General features: G+C 45.1%; 1 protein-coding gene across 2 annotated transcripts in view; it reads left to right on the forward strand.

The window, feature by feature from the left end:
* LOC8041494 (protein downstream neighbor of Son) overlaps positions 1-19,789 on the forward strand; it is a 46,327-nt gene that overhangs the window by 21,779 nt on the left and 4,759 nt on the right. For both annotated transcript variants that reach the window (XM_029977036.3, XM_042292062.1), the window contains exons 9-11: positions 4,303-4,404; positions 7,192-7,381; positions 16,306-16,389. In XM_029977036.3, coding sequence (XP_029832896.3) covers positions 4,303-4,404; positions 7,192-7,381; positions 16,306-16,389 — 376 coding nt within the window. The remainder of the gene's footprint in view (positions 1-4,302; positions 4,405-7,191; positions 7,382-16,305; positions 16,390-19,789) is intronic.

The following is a 19,789-nucleotide window of genomic DNA, read 5'->3' on the forward strand; positions in this document are numbered from 1 at the left end:
CCTGCGTTTTGGCGCGAAGTCGTCGCCGCCGACGGTTTCCAAGTAGTTCAGGAAAGCTAACTTCCACTGCCGCCATGGCACGCAAGCTGGTCCCGGCGTAGCGAGGAACGGGGGTGGTGACGGACTGTAACTGAGCATGGCGTCCGCTCACCGGCAGCAGGCAGTAGCAGGCCCGGCAGGGTTCTTCAACGGTCTTCCCTCGTCGCCATTATGTAGTATCCTGAGGACACGAAGAAAGGGTCGACTAGTCCAATCGAACGTTGAACGAAAAAGCGTTTTTAATGCGAGTCATAGGTTGCCAGATCACGTTATGGTATGTACAGTGTTGCCAACATAAAAGCAGAACACAACAGTTTTGGAACCAACGACGGTGTATTAAGAAGAGAGCATTTCAGCTGTCTGCGCAAGAGGGGAGCACGTTTTCGTACGTCACTTCGGTACAAATAGCCACACGTGTTAAACGAAAAGCGCCGAATAAATGGGGACAAGGAAGTAGACAAGATTTAGTGCACTCTCAAATGAAGGTTTATCGAAACAAACACACTTCTCTGGCTATTCATTTATATAATAAAACTCTCATGTGCATTGACGTGGCACTAACGCATTCACTTTCCCCTTGCTTTCTGATACATGATGCATTGTAAAATTCTAAGACAGTTTCATCTGTGTATCTTCCGAGAATTGTTGTTTGTGCTAATTCTGGGTCACATGGGCACCTGTCCCAATGCACTGTCAGATTTCCCGGCGGGGACTGACCATGCATGTTATCTAGCTTGCTTGTTATCTTGATATGAGCGGCCCGTGGAATGTTTCGGCGGAGTGCTGAAAATGGCCCGCGTTGATATAGAATGCGGTCAACAGCGCGAAACCGCGAAATGTCCCCCTAAACAGCTCTTGCTGTGAAAAAGAGAACACTTACGAGAAACGAGCACTCACTCGCAACTGAGCCAGCATCGTTATACCTGTATTCTCACGTGATAAAACTCGTGAGAGCAAGTAACTCAGATTCACTCTAGTAAGATTTGGAATGCAGCGTAATTGCGTAGTAGCATGGTGTGGCGCGGCAGTGAACGGATACATGCAAAGTTGAAGCTGAAAAACGTGCGAAGACTGCCCAACGGAACGAGCCGGATCAGGTGCGAGTGGGGATATCCAATTGTGTCTCACAAGGCCACTTGACTATGAAGAAGTTTCTTATCGAATACGACGAGTGCAAGAATGTGGACATGGGCAGAACTTGCAAAAGAAATGCTGGCACAAAATGAACCTAGAAGACACAGTGCACCAACCTCGTCAAAGCTGGAATTAAGAGTTGGTGCATTGGTTTGTTTTCAATTTTAAAGCAGAATGCCCTGCATGTTAGAGATTGTGACTATCCGGGGCAAATTTTTTCAGTCACTATTTGCCCCTGCATACTGTGCACCAGCTATGGACTGTAATAAAAATTTTAAACAAAACCCCCCAAAAAATGTTTGCAGCTCGAAAGCTTTTTTGTGTGTGTGTGTGTGTGAGCGTGAGCGTGTGCGTGTGTGTGTGTGCGTGTGTGTGCGCACGCGCGCATGAAAATTGCTGGTTAAGGATTAGGTCTTCAGTTCTGTTCTCACTCCTTTCCATACCCATGTGCGGCTACAGCGTGGTGCAAGAAATGTTTTCGAAGGTTTAGGCCTTCTATATCGTATCCTCGCTAATCAAAGCAATTTTTATCTCCACCAAAATGTCCGAAACTAGGCGACTAAAGAAACTTCTAGCACATAGTTGCAGGGGGTCGCTCCTGCAAGTCTGGGAGGAGTGAGCTCCTCGACTGAACATAGTTACAGTTGCGCACACAAGGACAAGGACGGAGAAGAGGAACACGTAGACGACAGACAAGCGCTCTTGTCTGTCGTCTCCGTGTTCCTCTTCTCTGTCCTTGTCCTTGTGTGCGCAACTGTAACTATGTTCAATATCTACCAACTCGCCCAACTGTCTCCTCTACTACAGTTTACTCCTTGACTGCCGTACATGGCAACATTGCAGTGTACCGCACTGAATCTCTGGTTTCCGTTCGACTTTCTGTTTGGTTGTTTTTCACAACAAAAATGAGACTACGGTGAGAAAAATTTTTGGTGGTTTTTCGACCTCATAATTTTGTGTTTTACGCAAAGACATCAATGACCTTTTTGAGCTGTCGGTGTTTCTTTAACAGGTGCGGGGTATCTTCATGTTGGTTTCTTTAGTTTAACGACCAGGCTATATTTAATTTGGTTTACGGTATTTTTTTGCTTTAAAGAAGCTGCTACTTGTATTGAGATCACAAGCTGTCCTAGTTAGCTCATAGCTTATGAAGCATTCATATTGGTTTCCTTTCCCGAGTTGCCAATTTCGATGCACCAGTTTCTTGGCACTCGCTGCAAGTGATCTTAGCACTCGCTACAAAATTTCCCAGTCCTGTTCCAGGGTGCAGTTCTTGCCCCTAATAGATGTGTTCCAAAAGCCTCATTTTCATTCGGATCAGTCACAATGTTTGTGTACTTCAGAGCTTTGTAACATAGAATATGTCTTTTGGATGACTAGGCATTTTCCGACTTTATGGAAATGCATTACAGAAGTGTGTTACATAAATGCATTACCACACTTTAGTAACGAAAGTGCATTACGCAAATGCTGAAGTTAGCGAGTGAGCTCTCGCCCACCAAATTTAGTGGATTGTTGTTACATAAACCCGTCACTGTGATGTGGTCACGTGACCTCCATTTACTAAAGATGCTGGGCAAGTTTGGCTGATTTTGTTCACTCGGTACATCTCAAACTTGAGTGATCAATGCATAGTCTTACTGACGGGGGTCTTTTTTTTAGCTGATGCCCTACTCCCATTGGTTGACATAAGTGACCATGTGACGTTAAAGGGGCACTGACACCCCAAAGGTCATATTTTTTTGTTAGGAATGATGCAAGTTGTAGTCATAGACACAAAAAAAAATACCACAATGCGAAAAAAAATTTCCCTATGTCTATGCGTGCCTTTTTATATTTGGCGCTCTTCTCTCTCCCTTCTCACCTCCTCGTTTCTTTTTGTTTGTGACGTAATCAATTATGAAATTTAGAAGCTCTCTAAGTGACGCTTCTATAATATTTAATTACGGCATTCGCAAACATGTTTTTTAATGCAATTACAAACGCACTACACCCCTTTTTTTTTTAAATACCGAAAGTCTGAGTCCGGAGTTATGTCACCTCCTGGCTTTTTATCCTCCCTTGGAAAACTTGGCGGCGCCACGACGCTCGGTACATGTAGCACTGAGGATGATCGGTGACTCAGGGAATCGGATGAAGTTCTCTTTTTTAGGTGCCCAATGACCTTTCGAACATCGAAAAGGAAGTTGTCAGACGGTCAAAACAACTGGGTGTGGTGTCTGTGTATTGTAGCTTCGGTTGGGACTCCGCCGTGGCAGCCTTTCGCAGAACTGGCGCGACATGGCCCCTTACGTCGCTCACAAAAGTCCCCTGTGCATTCTCTTTGACCTCGCGCTGTTTTGAAGAATTCGAGAACGCCGACAGGGCCCTAAAAGAACTGCAAACTCGAGAGTGAAGCGCATCTGCTCGCACCGATAGCCGGCACACACGGAGGAGAGCGGTTGTTTGCAGGATGTGGGCGAACACGACGCTTCGTTTCGGGATGGTTTGGTGGCGCGAGAGAAACTTGAGTTGCAGGACGACTCAATCTTTGACATCACTGCACTGGCGCGGATCGTGCGGGAAGTTCAAATTCGGCTTTTGGATATTGTTTTTTTTTTACTTAACATGTACTGAGTTCCCAAGCTTCAAATTTTGAGGGTAATGTCCAAGCATTGTTTTCAATCGTTTTGAATAATAATAAAAAATTATTTTGACTTCTCAGTACCTTTTTAACAACAAATGGCGTTCTCTTTAGAAGTTGCAGTACGAGTCTTGGTACACAAACAATTGCACTGGAATTTACTGACCCAGAAACATATTTTGTGATGATGATTTTGTCGTGTATAGCCAAAGTTCTGCCAACATTGTTTTTAAAATAAATTGGTCTCGCTGATAATGCAGCAAGTTTGGATTTTTTCTGTTCCATTCTTTGTGTGAAGATGTTGATCATTGTTGCTCTTTTGTTAACTTTTGTAAACACAAAATGCCATGTCATGGATGCTTTTATCTTGTAGTCTTAGATTTTTTGTAAAGATCCGTGAAGTGACTGATTTAAAGGGTAGTGTTTTGCCAGCTTTTGTGTCTGGTTTTTTCTTGGAGCGCTCGAAGCCATTTCTTGAAATGCCTTGTTTGGTTATCTCATCGCAGGCAGGCGGACGACCAGGTGGAAGATGAACCCTTGACGTGGCTCGAGAGCTTGGGACTGAGCCAAGCCAACTTCCCCTCTCTCAATCCCAAGAAGAGCCAAATGTATCCTTCAGTATTCCATTTCATTCCGTTTGTCACACAGTCACGTTTGCCTCTTTTTGCTGGGAATTTCTCCTGGCGCCTATTTTCTTTACTGTGGAAGTGGCTCTTGCGCTCCCACACCCACCCCAGTCATCTGACTAAGACCGATTCCGGCATACATGATAGCAGACGAAGCCGGTGAAGCCACAGGAGCATCTTGCCTCGCACTCTGTGCATGTGTCACGCTGGCAGCAAGAGGATTCACTTGCTTTGGGTGGCGTTAGGTTGCAAGATTAGCAGCTCTCGATGTTTGGCAACTCGACCTTGACAATCCCGACGGCGCTCTGCCATTTAGCGACAGTCGTGCACCTTAAACGGCTTTCTCTACACTGACTTAGCTATATCTAATCTGCCGAGCGCACTTCCTTCGAAGTGCTGCTCAAACACGAACAGTGGCCTGGCGCTATCCAAGGCGACAAAGTCGAATAACCAGACGCCGATATCCGCTGATCTTGCAACCTTCTGACACCCGGTGAAAACGGTTCCCCTTGTCATCAGCTAGGTGCGCATGCTTGGTTTGGGGTTTCACGTTTCTGTGGTTTCGTTGACTTTGTCTGGCACTAGACGTCTTGTATTCCGAGTCCTTGTTTACACATCAGAAACCGCTAGGTGGTCATAGGCATCTTCGAGCTCTCCCCTTCATGCGGCATTGTGAAGGGCATGAATGCTAAGATCGGGAGTGTGCGCCAAGACATGCTGGCCCTTTTATCCACCATTCAGCACTGTGGCGGGCACTAGTTCTAGGCTTAATACTGCTTTCCGTGAATGCATGCTTATCTGTCTTCAAAGTTTCGAAGCTAAAGTAACACCCCAGCTCGTTTCGATCTGCATGAATTCTACCTTCGCAAAATTCGAATTCTAAACATGCATACTTGAAATTTGTCACGTGAACATAGTTTCGCAAGCAGTTTGTCTATTTTTTTTTCAGAGCTCCTATCAGGGTTGGTAAAATATAAAACATACAACAAAAACGGCGACCATGCATTGCCTATGCCCTATACCAGACGTCCGTCGCCTGCACACTGGTGCTTGAGCTTGTTTCGAGGTGGTCATTGTCCATATTATTCGTTAAAGGTATTTATTATCGCTACTATCTCGCTCATTGCCAGCCTCTACTGTTGGTTCCTAGCTAGCCTCTATTGTTGGTTCCATTTTTCTATTCAGAGAGCCACCCGGGAGGGAGCTCGTAAATTAGTGTGCTGACGACAAACAGCCCAGTATAGGACATAAGAAATGCACGGCCTCCAAATTTGCTTTATTTTTGATATTTCACTACCTCCGATTTGAGTTATAAAAAAATAAACATAAAACTTTTTGCAAAACTATGTTCACATGCCCAATTTCAGGTATGCACGTTTGGAATTTAAATTTTTCAAGGCCTGCCAAATGTGTTGGTCTTTACGCCGCACGGCGAAGCACGGTATGAATACAGCAATTATAGATACGTAAGTTACGAATACAGCAATTAACAGATAAAAACCAGCAATATTTGACGTTCGTGTTCGTACAAAGTAAGATTGGTCTACCTTATGTTAGGACCGACGAAATGTGTGATCAGCGCCGTTTGTATATGTGTGGCTGTGACCCTCTAAAGGGAAACACTTCAGGCCAGCTGTGGTGCTGCACTGGCTGAATTTCTCATTCACAGCAGAGACCCCACATGCCCACTAGGGATCACCAATATCCCGCTGTCTAGACATGAGTGCAAGACACAATTATTAGGCCCGAGTAGAAACCCTCTGCATTTTCTGGTGCTTCATGAAACATACAATAAATGAGGTGCCTGTGGAAAGGACATTGCTCATTGTCTAAAAATCCCCCAAAAACGAAAACAAGTAAATTTATTAGATTTTTTTTTTTAATCAGGTGGAGGTCGCTGTTCGTTATTGTAAAAAGCAAGTGTGCTTTTATGTCAGGACCTCTCTCAGGACGTGTCGTATGCCCACCTTGTGACTGCAGAAACGACCGTTTTCAATTCTTTGTCAGCGCACAACTCGGGGACAATGCCAATGACTAGGTAAATATTCTTGCTGAGATTTTTACCGAGTTCTGTGAAAACTGAACTGCCTCGAAAGAAGTACTTGCTGCTCGAAATCGGTCTTGTTTTTTCATGAAAACCGTCTGTTGAGAATCAGGTGTTCAGACTGACCTCAATCTCTTTTCCTCTATCGTATGCAGTGACGACACAGAAGCAGAAATATTTTTGAAGCTGCAGGTCATCTAAGGTACACATTTAGCTGCAAATACGTTGATAAAAAAAATGGTCATTCTCAATATGCAGACATACCGCTGGCTGGACGACGAAATGGCGGGGCCCGACCAACCAATGTTGCAATGAATGTGAATGTCCTTTTAAATGTATGTGTAGTAAAATTTAATAGCTATAATTTTTATGACCCCTAAGACACAGAATATTTTCATTTTAATAAAATTGAAGCACGAGGCCTCAAGAAGTTTCCCACGACACCCGTACAACCCCGCACTGGTCCTTTGGTTTTGGTTTGGCAGTCTTTTTCTCTGCAAATCTGTGACCTAAGCAAACAAAATTTTTGGTTGTGTCTTGACATCATAATCAAACAATCAATGGCCACATATTAATTATTCTTAGAAAGGTGCCGGTGTTCCTTTAGTCCTGTCGTTAATTTTGGACGCAAAGTCCCGAATTTTCCTCTCGCGAGTCGACGCATTTGCCGCGAGTTTCTTCCGTAACCCTCGTGTGCTTTCCTTGACTTTGCGGGGGGTGCGAAGGGAGGAGGAGAGCCGGGAGGATAGGCGTCCTCGGTCGCTGGTGTTCGTGGAGCGTGAGAACAGCCAGGCCCTGTTCAACTTCCTGCTGAACAGCCGGGCCTGTGTTTGCCCCACGGGCCCCCTGGCAGGAGTGCCCCCCACCCTGCTGGCCCCCGTTGCCTTCCACGGGGCCACCCTCAGGTCCCTCAAGGTGATCATGCCTTTAGGTTATTTTATCCGCTCGGATATTAATCGCGAGCATCACTCGGGCTGTCTTTTGCAGACCGAAAAGCCCAACTACGGGTCGTTTTCGGGCTGCCACAATTGCTCTAGAGCAGAGGTGGCCAGGCTGACCCGGCCTAAGAGCCGCAAGCAAAACCACCAAACCTCTAAGAGCCGCGGCGGGGGGGGGGGGGGGGGGGGGGGGGGGGCAGCAGTCCAACTGTGCGTAAGGTAGCAGTAGCACGACACTACCGAACCGCAACCTGTCTTTCGATTTAAAACGCGTTTCCCTTCCCTTTTTGGGGAAGTGCTCGTGTGACTGGGACGGAGGCGAAAAAGATGGGGCGGGGGTTAGGTAGTAGGCGAAGCAGCCGCGAGCTGAACTTTAACACGGGAAGAGCCACAGGCAGCTCGGGAGCCGCAGCTTGGCAACCCCAGCTATAGAGTAACCGTGTATGCTCCGCTTGTGGATTAGAGTATCGCAGCCATCTCAAATTTTAATGTGAAACATTCTTTGGCTAGGCTTGAGGCCCAGATAAAAGTGAAACCTGGATAAAAGCATGGCCGTGAGGCTCAACACTGATTGCTTGACGGGTGGGAGAGGAGGAGCGACCCTCTTGACGTTGATCAGTCTACGGGAGAAGTCATGTGACCAGAGGCGTAGGCGAGGAGCAGCTCGTCCACTTGTGTGCACCGAGGGAGAAGTGCTCAAGAGTGTAAAAGGCTCTGGAAGATCGTCAAGTTTATCGGCCTGACGAACGGTATATCACTTCGTTCTAGGAGCGACTATACAAGTGTCCACATGGTAGGCATTCAACTATCCGACGAAGGGCGCCTTGAACGCAGGCGTCTGACATCTGAAAATTTGGAGTATCGTTAAACGATTGTGATGCTAGAACATTTTTTTTTTTGTATACAACAGAATTGTCTGGCAATTTGCCATGAAGTTTGTCCGCTTGGCTATTAACCGCAAGTGTCACTTGTACCATCCTTTCTGCATTGGTGAGCTTCCTGCTCGCATACACTACAGGATGTAGCGTGCTGTCTCGTTTTTGAAGCAATACTGCTCCCGCGCTTACGTCGGAAACATCCATCCTCAGCACAAATTCCTTCTCTGGGTTTGGTGCTATCAAGATGGGAGGCTGCCCCAATCTGCTCTTTAGCTGCTTTAGCTTCTTGCTCCGGTCCCCATTCAACCTCATTCTGGGCTCCCTTCTTAGCTAACTCCACTAGAGGTGCGGTGAGACAAGCATAGTCCTCTACAAACTCTTTGTAGAATCCTGCACGTTTAAGGAACGATCTGACTTGCCTCTTCGTTCGTGGTCTTGGAACGTCTTGAAATTCTTTCTACAATTTTAGGATCTGGCGATATCTTCCTTTGGCCAATTTCGCGTCCTAAGAAGCTGATCTCCTTGAATGTTCTATCTCAAACTTCTTTGGCTTGATGGTGATGTTGGCCTCTCTTAGGTGTCGAAAAATACATCCTAGTGTCTCCATGTGTGCCCCCCACAAACTTGTCGCCACTAGAATATCAATGTAACGATGCGCGTCTGGGATCCCGTCGGGCAACTTTTGCATTAGCTTTGTGCATGTAGCTGAAGCAGTCTTTAATCCAAAGGGCATAAAGTTAAACTGGTAGAGTCCACTCGTTGACCAGAACACCGTCTTTTCTTTGGCACTTTCCTCCATGGGTGTTTGCCAGTAACCCTTGGCCACATCCAGCTTAGGGAAAAATTCAGGGTGTCTAGCGACCAGGAAAACCGGGAATTGTCAGGGAAATTTTAATTACTGGGAAAAATCGGGGAATTGTCAGGGATATTGTCAAAAAGCGAGCCCAGTCAGGCAAAATGAGCCGGAAACGCCATAGAATGGCCTGAGGAAAGACTTGAGGACTTGGGGGCAGAAAAAATGGGCAACAAATTCTGCTTAGAGCAGAGCGCAGGCTCTGCTCACCCGGTGTAGAGTGTGCTACCCAATCGAAAGTGAACAGCCGATAAATCCAGTCCAAGCCTTGGATTGGATTGAGGCCACGACACTAGAGTAGATCCAGTTAGAGCTACTAGATTTAGTAACAAATGGCAAAGCCGCAGACCCCAATCCAATCCAAGCCTTAAGCCGAAAGTATCCGAAAGTGTGCATCTGCCGCCGTGCTGCCATTCAGTTATTGGTGTGTGTGGTTGAGCGTCGTGTTTTCATCGTGTTTCCGGAAGTGGCCTCTTCACTGACGATGTCGGCGGCGAGAAAGTGCTCGTTTAATCCCGGCTGGACTGTCCCGAATATTTTGGAATATGCACGTTGGATTAAGCCCGTGCAAAATGACTCACAGTGCTCAATTGCTCAATGCCTTGTGTTGTAGTTGTCTTATATATTTATCCGCCTCTACAGTGGTCTGGGAATTTCACCTGAGATTGTCTGGGAAACCTGGAAAAGTCGGGGAATTTCAAGATAATATGCTATACATCCTGAAAATTGTTTCTGCCCCGTTTAGCAAATGTGACGTCGATCCTCGGTATAGGTTCCACATCAGGCTTGTTGACGTCGTTCAACCTCCTGTAGTCAATGTAATACCTATTTGTCCCATCCTTCTTCATGATTACCACTGGTGCGTCGTGTGAGGAGGTGCATCTCTCAATTATGCCTAGTGCCAGCATCTTGGGAGATCTCTTCCTCAACCACCTCTTGGAACTGACAATGGTAATGGATATTGCTTCACGTGTATTGGTCACGTCGTGGTTAGCTGCAGGTCGCAAGTCAATTGATTTGTTCTTCCCGGAAGATCAGAGTAGTCTGAAATCTTTGATCTGCGCCCGCACCTCGCCGCTTTTTCTTGTGTCCAAATTCTTGTTTATATTGACGTCCTCCCATCCTTGTTTCATCCAGCTCGGTGTGGGAATCTCTTTGGCGTCTATGAAGCTTTGCTCTCTTACAGCTTCATCCTTGACTTCTTCTGCAACATTACAGGCAGCTCAATCTCGTTGAGTTGTCTTTTCGTTCCGCCGCTGCAAACTTGCGATCGTGGAGTCGCGCACACTCTTCGAAGATTGCTGCGGCGACGCGGGCGTTTTCGTAGCATCGGTATACGAGTTCATTGACTGTGCGAAGCTAAGCATTCTCGAAGCACCGCGGTTTCTTCGCTTTTCCTAGGACCAGAAGGGCTATCTTGTGTTCACATGTCATAATCGCCCCGAACAAGACCGTGATCTTGTTTTTTGGGCTGTTTTCGTCCTTCGTTGTAGACATCTTTGTTGGAAGTGTTTTAAAAACGGGGCCGCTTCGTCAAATTGTAGACATCATCTGCACCATACTTGCTAAGTAGCGGTGCCAAGGGGGTGTTTATCTGATCTCCAGCAACAGTCTTGTTTGTGATGCCGCTTTTTCTACACATCGTCAGGAGCAATAAGTTGTTCCATTCCTCAAAGCAGGAGAACCATCCGGTGCTACACTTAAATTCTTTGTGACCAAGTTGCAATGCTAAATTGTTGGCCTTCTCCCGTAAGATTGTGCCGTCGATGGGAAGGCGAGCTGCAGTGGCATTCATGAGCCGGGTAATCGAGGCAGCTTCCATGTCTGGGTACATTAAGAACCGAATCAATGATCACTTCGACGAGCGTGTCTGGCTGTTTGTCTCAAATCTCCGCCTCGTTCTTGAGGTTGGTGCTGACCGTGGAGATGGCCACCTTGCGCTTTTCCGCGAGCTTGGTTTTAGGGGCGAAGCTCCTTAAGGTCTAGCCTTCTCCATCCGGCGTCTGTGCTCACATCGATTTCCATCCCATCTGTCTTCTTAAAGAAAAAATGTCTGCGCAGTCGACAGAATACGAGCCTGTGCGGGTAGACCCCAATGGATTTCTAGTCCATCGCCTTAACCACCCGGCCGCGACTGCGGGACGAGTAGGGGACTCTGAGATGTGGTAGTAACTCAAGAGCTGGAGATGTCATGGATGAAACGTTGCATGTCGCAGCTCAACGTCTATACAGGAGAGGGCGCTGCGGTCAAATGCTCAAATGCGTATATAACCATGTTCCATACCACACATTCCATACCAATGCAACCCGGAACTCAGCACTACCTATGAGCAATAAAAAAAAATTGGCACCATCAGCACTACCTATGAACAAAATCAGTATCATCAGCACCACCAGAGCTTCGCCCTAATCAACATCATTCACTGCATGGAGATGTGGTCATTTTTTTTTAATGTGTTTACTTGTCTGCTTCCTTGACGAGACAAACTTTCTGATGCGAGGTTGAAGATTTATACTTCGGCATCTTCTGTCGAGAAAACCACATGCGGGAATCCAATTCGCAAAGGAAACTGCGCCGCTATAAACAGCTTAACCGCAGTGGCAGGGTAGAAAGACTACTGATCAAGACCCACGCTCGCGCATGTTACTAAGCCAGCTCAAGCTCGAGGAGGCGAAGGGATTGCTTAGTGTATGGACCGGCAAACCGCACACGAAACAGCAAAGACTTGCGCCATGTTGGTTTTTACTGTCAAATTGGGTTGCCAATGGTGCCACCTAGCAACTGAAATGTGAACTTGGGAGACCAAACTGGTGAATTAACTGGGTTGGCATGCACGGATTGCTCGTATTATCCGGTAATTTTTGTGAGAAATTACGGGACTGTGGAAATTTTGCGAGTTATCCGGGATTTTGAATAAGCTGAGTTTGCATTGACGAGGTTCTACTGTACTTGTAAGGTGGCCGGCGTTATTGAGCCCTATTGTCGTCTATTACGCAACAGTCGGCTTTTAGGTTTATAGCTGTACGCCGACATCGCATGATGTTCGTGCTACCGTATGTCGTCGCGCTACAGATGAGAGTTTGAGGGAATCGTATGCAACTTCGACCGGTCAAGCCGCATTCTGATACAATCGTCAAGTGATGAGCTGCAAATATGTTCTCGCTTCGACCGGAAAGTTGCTGATCTGCTTGTAGGTCAAGGATGAGCAGGCTGGAAATATGAGCCTAAGTGAATAGCCTTGAAGAGTGGCATGTTAAGTTACTGATGAAGAAGATTGTAGTAGAAGAAAAAGAAATGGAATACTCGTGCCCCTAAAGCCGATTGTGGGAAACTACACCGTCCTATGACTACACCCGCAAAACAAAACGATCCAAAACGAATGCGCCAGTAGTCGAGAGTTTATTTGCGTGAATGGCTTTACGAAGCCCTGAGTTTAAATCCTTTTGGGATTATAAAGTTATATTGCTTCACTTTAATTTAACTGCATCCCGCAACAAATATGAGCCGTTGCGGGTTGAGGGGCATGGTTACAACGGCTACCAAGTGACTGAGGCCTAAAAGTGTTTGAAACCGAAACTGTATCGCAATCATTTTTATCACTCCCAATTTATTACTTGAAGGATAAATAAAGTTGAATATCCGTTCGACCCTTTTACATAGATAGGAGTTTCTTAAATATCTATTGTGTGACCTAGCTAATTTATACATTCCCAAAATTAGCACTCACCCGTGCGTTGAAAAACCTTGGTTTTCAGCACGGTTAAAGAGGCTACTGAATAAAAAACGGCGCCTCTACAGGACTGCCAAGCTTTCTCGATCTGCAGACGCATGGAAAAGATACAACCAATGTGAGCGAACATCTAAACTCGAAATAAAGGATGCAAAAACGACATTTTTTACTGAGGATCTTGCTAAAATTATGAGGACCAGCCCCAAAAAGTTCTGGACCGCTGTTAACCCAATTTCCCTTTCACTGATGCGTCCGGAAATGAGATGGGCACTGCTGAGATGTGTGAACAGTTCGGTTGGTATTTCAACAACATTTTTTCAAAGGACCTGTTTCCCCTTCCAGACTTTGATCTAGACTTTAATTTTTACGAAGAAGTGGCCCCTTTAACCTTCTACGCATCTGGCATTATGAAACTGATTGACGACCTACCTTCAAACTCGGCACCAGGGCCTGGCAAAATGACACTGAAGCTTCTTAAACTTTGTGAAAATGAGTGTTTATCTCTTCTTTACTTGATTTTTCAACAATTGCTAGACTCCGGTGAAATATTGGACGACTGGAAGTATGCTGAAGTAATCCCAATCTATAAAAGTGGTTCGAAGAATGAATTCTCTAACTATAGACCAATATCTTTGCCAAGCGTACCCAGTAAACTAGTTGAACATGTAGCATTTTCAAACAATGAACCACTTATGCATGCAGAAGTACTTCTTTGCAAACCAGCACAGTTTATGAAGGTCCCGCTCTTGCAAAACGAATCTTTTTGAGTTCACTAATAACATACATGAAAACCTGCACTCCCGCACAGAAATGCACGCCATCTTTATAGATTTCGAGAAAGCATTCGACAAAGTGCCTCATCACCGTCTCATGTTAAAGATCCGCTCATTGAAAATAGACCCTTTTGTAATTGAGTGGATTTCAACTTTTGTTCTTCACCGTATACTAAGCGTTCATTATATCGATGAAGATTCACCACAACAAAATGTCAAATTGGATGTGCCTCAGGGAACCGTGCTAGGTCTGTTGGTGTTTTTTATATATATAAATAACTTGTCAACTTGTATTCGGTCCACAATTAGATTATATGCTGACGACTGCGTAATCTGTCAGAAAATAGAAAGGCTGGATTACTGTGCGCTTTTTGCAGAACGACCTGATATGTCTTGAAACATGGTGCGAAGAGTGGCAGGTGAAAATTAATGTTTCCAAAACACAATATCTCAACTTTAATACCACACATACATCAACACAGTTCACCTACACCATTTTCAATATGTCAACTGAAAAGGTTCCTGCATATAAATATCTCGGGGTCCACACGGGACGCAAAACTAACGCATATTCATCCCTCATTTGGCCCAAGCTTGAATATGCATCTGTCGTCTGGAGTCCGCATCAGTCATAGCTTACCGATAAGCTAGAAGCCATATCAAACCGAGCTACTCGCTTTATACTTTTTAACTACACTCGCACAAGCATTACAGCACTAAAACAGCAACTTAAGCTTTCACTTCTTGCAGACCGTCAGAAGATGTCACATTTGATTGCCCTTCATCATTTGTACTATCACTCACCATCCAAAAAAGACAAGTATTGCAGAGCCGCCAGTTACATCTCATCACGCACAGGCAACACACAGAAACTTCACGTCACCACTCCCAGGACTAACATCTTCAAATTTTCCCCCATACGGACTGATTGACTACGGACTGGAAGTAACTCCCCAATACTGTTGATTACGGACTGGTATTCACTCCCCGATAACATTGTAACAATGAATTTTATTCCAGTAAGCTTCTGCACATGCGTACTCTCCCACTGTCGCCATTTTCACAAGACACCGGGATGCGATGCCTCGCGAAAATGGCAATAGCAACATTGTCAGCATCTATCTTCACGCTTATTTAGTCTATTTTGATGCCTTGTTTTTTAGTATCGGTAGTATGGGGTATAAAAAGCATTGAAAACCGATACAACGGCACGACGCCAATGTGTTATGGCAGGCAAAGGCATGTTGGGCTGATCTTCTATTGTAGTTTGCAGACAACTCCCCAGACAGCGCTTGTTACTCGAAAAAGGTCCATAGAAGAGCCCAGCACATTCCGAGCCACACTAGTCGCTCCTCACAATGTAGAATCTAACCTAAACCTTTTTTCATGTGTTTTCTTTGCAAGTTTCGATAAATATTGATATTTGTCCCCCTGTATGTAAAGCCCCCTGAGGGTGATATAAGGGTATAATAAATTAAATGAATGAAATGACGCTTTGTTGTTCATGCTGCCCCGGAGTGTCGCATGGTCATTTCGAACAGTCCAGAATACATAATTTTTAAACACAATTTATAAAATTTAAACAAAATATATGTCCGTAATTCTTCAGAATCAACGTCTGTGGTTTAATGAATATAACAAAATCAATATCCGGCAGATACATTTCCTTTTTGTGACCTCTTCAATAGTGAGAGCAACAAACATCTAAAACAAATTTGCGGATTTAAAAAAAAAAAAAAAAAAGTGGAATGTTTTATGAGAAAAAAAATATAGTATGCAATGGGTTAAGGCCTAGCTTGCTTATTTTATGGTGGTCGACTTGTTACAAAAAGAATGTGGAGTAGAGGACATGGTTGTCTAGTCTCCTGTCTACATTCTTTCATTATTTTTGTCTGGTGATTGTGCACCTATGACCCTGCAACACACTTGGTCATCCCTCTCCCAGCGTTTCTATGCCTCCGTGAATTGTAGGTGCCTCTATGAATTGTTCAGCTAACATGTTCTGTGTTTAATTGTTTTTCTGTCTGGGTACAAAAGTTGAAGTGACCTTCTTTAATTGGTCAATGACGATCCGATGCAACAAATTGTCCTCTTACCAATCAGTTCAATCCGTTTGGACCTGGATGAGCATTTCACTGCAGCGTGATGGACGCTAAAGGTCCCAGGCTAGCACTCGTACTGCAAAGGCTATATTTCTGATTGAGAGCATTTGACAATGTCGTTATATTCTAGCAGACAAGGCCACACTTTCTTAACTTCTAATTTGCCTACGAAGAATGCATGTGCATTTGACAAACAGGCTCTGCCTTTTTTTGAATGTTCGATGGATCGTGCAATGTAAGGAAAAACACGAGTTGCAAATTTTAAAGGCTTATGCTCATGTCTAAAAAAACTGTTGGGTTTGGGCCAGGCTCAGGCAGTGTCTATTGGGCAAGGACAAGCCCTAATTAACAGTGTCTGTTTTCTTCTGTAACATTGGCCTACTTATGTTGCTGTCTTAAACACTTTCAAAAATCTGGTTTCAGACTGTAAAACGTTAGTTTGCCTTGCTTTTGAGTTTAACAGCTTGCGGGCCTTCAGCTCTTTCTAATCCCTGGATCATCATATCAGGCTGATGTTTTGTATTTGTATTGACTTTGGTATTATATTGTCACTTTGTTTGTCAGGTTCGCCAGGGCTGGGTGAAGCAGGACAATCGTGAGATGCACATGGTGGAGATGAGTGGACCTGTACTACCCAGTGCCCTGCAGGTGAGCAATCCGAAACTGGTCTCAGTTGATAATGGGCTGAGCTTTTGTGGGGCCTGAATTGTGACAGCCAATCCTGACCTTGCAAGTTTAGACTTCTGGTTGTGCATCTGCTCATGACTGCATTGCCCGTGCAGTCATAAGGATATGGAGTAAGAAGTGGATAGTGACGGCCTTTCAGGTGGGTTTACTCGTCAAACGTCGGATGGAGTATAAGCTATTCTGGGCGGGAATCGGAGCATTTTGGTGTTAATTGTCAGCTGGAGACGCTGCTGATCTTTCCTCTTGTTTTTTCCTTTGTCCGAAGAACACTCACTAGAAAGTTTTAGTGTGTCATAAAGCTGCCGCTTTGCACGTGCGGAGAAATTGCAGGTCCACACTGCGCATGTGCCGAACACAAGGCCAGCTTCACATGCTGTATGCACCTGCTATTTTGGAAAGATTACATATGGCATTCAAAGCACTTTGCATGCATTGCATACGCCTTGCGGTGCACGAGGCTGCTCGACAGGGGGGACCGCTCGACGGGGGGACCGCTCTGCGTAGCAAGAGTTGTGGCGGCGCCCAAGGCAGGGGGTGTTGTGGGCCTTTGCTTCACGATTGGCTACGACCTCTAACTTTTACTTGAAATTCTTGCGTGCGACGCCCTGAAGGACTTTGCCAAATGGCAAGGTGCCTCTAGGGATCTTCAGTTTGTGACAGGAAAGGCACTGACGACCGAACAGGCTCGCTAGCCCCATTTCGTCTATTCCACAGCTTTTATGGTTGTTTGAATACAAGGGGTGCTCAAGCAAAAGTTGGTCATAACCTTATTGGTTTGACTCGATTGTCACTGATAGTAATAGCCACTTTCCTTGCTCGAGCATTTAAGTACCTTGCATTTCATTTAACAGATGGTGCACTAAGCATTTACCTTTTGCAATTCACGGCACACAACATCGACTCTATTTTAAGCTCCTCGCTGACACGGTCGTTGTCGACTCTCGTTAATTCAAACTCTCTTATTCAAACTTTCAGATAATTCAAACTAACATGCAGGTCCCATCCTATGCATCTTTGTGGGAGGAAAATCACAGTACTTCAAACTTTGCTTTATTCAAACAAATTCTCGGTCCCCCTTGAGTTTAAATTAACGAGATTCAACTGTACTGAAAGATTCAAACTCTTCGTGTGTTACGTATGCGAGAAGTCAAAATGCAATACTAAAGCTGTCTGTTCATTTTGACTCTTTTCTGCAAGTAGTTTCTGAAACCAACAGACAGTTTGTTTTTGTTTAGCCTAGTTTAGTTTTGTTTAGTTTTTTGTTACTCAAAGATTATGCTTTGCGAAACCCACTCTGTAGCTCGCAGCAGTTGCAGCTACAGCAGGTCCGTCCAATAACTGCCTCGATATTCCCGTTGCTTGGAAGCAAGCAGCAACGCACCAAGTCTGTGAAAGACGTGTTTGTTGACGTTCTGGTCAACACACTTGCCTGAAGATTGACAAAGTCTGAGGTGATGGCACTTGTCAGGCTTTTGAGTCAAACCCAAACCGAGAACCAGGTCAAAACCGTTGCTTTTGATCAAACTGGAATCAAACATTCGACGTTGAACCCGAACTGGAACGAAACCACAACCTCATGTGGCAACTGCCAGTTCACTGGAAAATGGTTTGGTGTAATTAAATCTGAGCCGGGCCTGTTTTTGCGCGTGGCGCAGGTGGCGTCAGTGGCGCAGTTATACCTAAATAAACTGCAGCAACAAGGAGACAACTCAAGAATAATTAAACAAATGAATTTCTTGTCAACGCGCACCACGACCTGGCATTGGCGAGTCGGGCCAGAGGCCTACCTCTAGCTCAGCTCTGTACTCCGTTCACCCCTAAGCTGACAGTGCGGTCAAAGCTATGCCCTTGCCCTACCAAACAACTGCCTCCCTTTACTCACCTGACCTCGCTGTCTGCACACGGGTATAGATGGGGCGTGTGGCCAAAGATAGACGTAGGACTGGTCCAACAAGTATGTAGCTTCCATTACACTGGCAGCTTAGGGGTGAACGGAGTATAGCTGACTGTGCCAAGGGGCAAGACATTCTTTTTTTGTTGCTGCGATGGCTGTTATGGGCTCTTGCCGCCATTGAAAATGACATCCGTTGCCATTGTAGTTGTGCAGTTGCCAACCAATATTTTGGACCTAACAAAGAAACCGTTACCTACCCAATAGAAATGGTGCATATTCGCAACCAATGTTTCGCACAGCTTGAAGTCTGAAAGTTTGATTTTTTCGGTCAAAATCGTTTTGCCAGCGATCAGTGGAAAACACCAACGTAAAGGTGGCATTTTAGGTTAAATGTTGGCTGCACATGGATTGGCTTGGTTTAGCAGCGCTACTTGAGTACTACCAAGTCCTACCGCTAGGTGATGCATGCTGCAACTTTTTTTTTTCTCTAGCTGCGCATCATTATTATCAACATTGTTACCATTCTGCTTTGTTTATTTGCCATTCTGCAGTTGTGGTCTTGCACCTCTCATCTCGTTTCGGTGAATTGCGTTTTCGTACTGCGCTGGCTCGGACATAATGGCCCCATCTTTTCTCCTGCTGCTGCAGAGTTTCGCTAAGAAGTGCGGGAAGTACTCGACCAATGCTCTAGAAAAGATTGGAGTGATTCTCAAGCTAATAGAAAGTGGCTGTAAGCACGCGCGGGCGTAACCTGAAGCAAGGCACTATTGACAGCTTTTCTTAAGCCCGCTTTAACATAATAAAGGCAAGTTTTTTAATCTACTGATTTTTCGGACTCCTCTATTATTCGGACGTTGTCTCGGTCCCTGCGAAGTCCAAAAAATCGCCTGGTGACTGTGGTAGGAAATCTGCTGTCGATATTGCCAAATGCTGGAAGAACATTGCCTGGTGCCGCGGTGCTCTTGAGATTTGATTCTGGGTCTGCTGCGCGTAAACCGGGCATGTGAAGCAGCAGCCAAAACATCTAAAGTAGCAATTTCATTCCTGCCTGTAAAATGGTAGTGTCTGCCAACTTTTAATGGGAGGTTCCTCTCAATTTTCTAACTCGAGACCCTTTCCATACATACCCAAGCTTCGACAGTCTTTAGGTTAGATTAACATTGCTTATTAAGCTTTAGGGTGCGGCTTCACGTTTAACTCTTTCCTTGCCAATGGGGAAAGTAGCAATTTTTAAAGGATCCATGCAAATGCTTTTATTTTCCTAACTAATTTGCGTATGGAGCGATATGATGCATCGAAATGCGGCCAATTTAGTTGTTCTTTTAAAGGGATACTTCAACGAAATTTGAAATATTCCCGTCGTGTTCAAAAATAGGTTGAATATGATCCACAATATTCGTAAATGACAATCGCACGTTTGTATTTTGATCCTGGTGGCTGTATTTTTCGTTATAAACGGCCTACTCT

This window comes from Ixodes scapularis, unplaced genomic scaffold, assembly GCF_016920785.2.
Source record: "Ixodes scapularis isolate PalLabHiFi unplaced genomic scaffold, ASM1692078v2 PGA_scaffold2__306_contigs__length_199485367, whole genome shotgun sequence".
NCBI lineage: Eukaryota > Metazoa > Arthropoda > Arachnida > Ixodida > Ixodidae > Ixodes > Ixodes scapularis.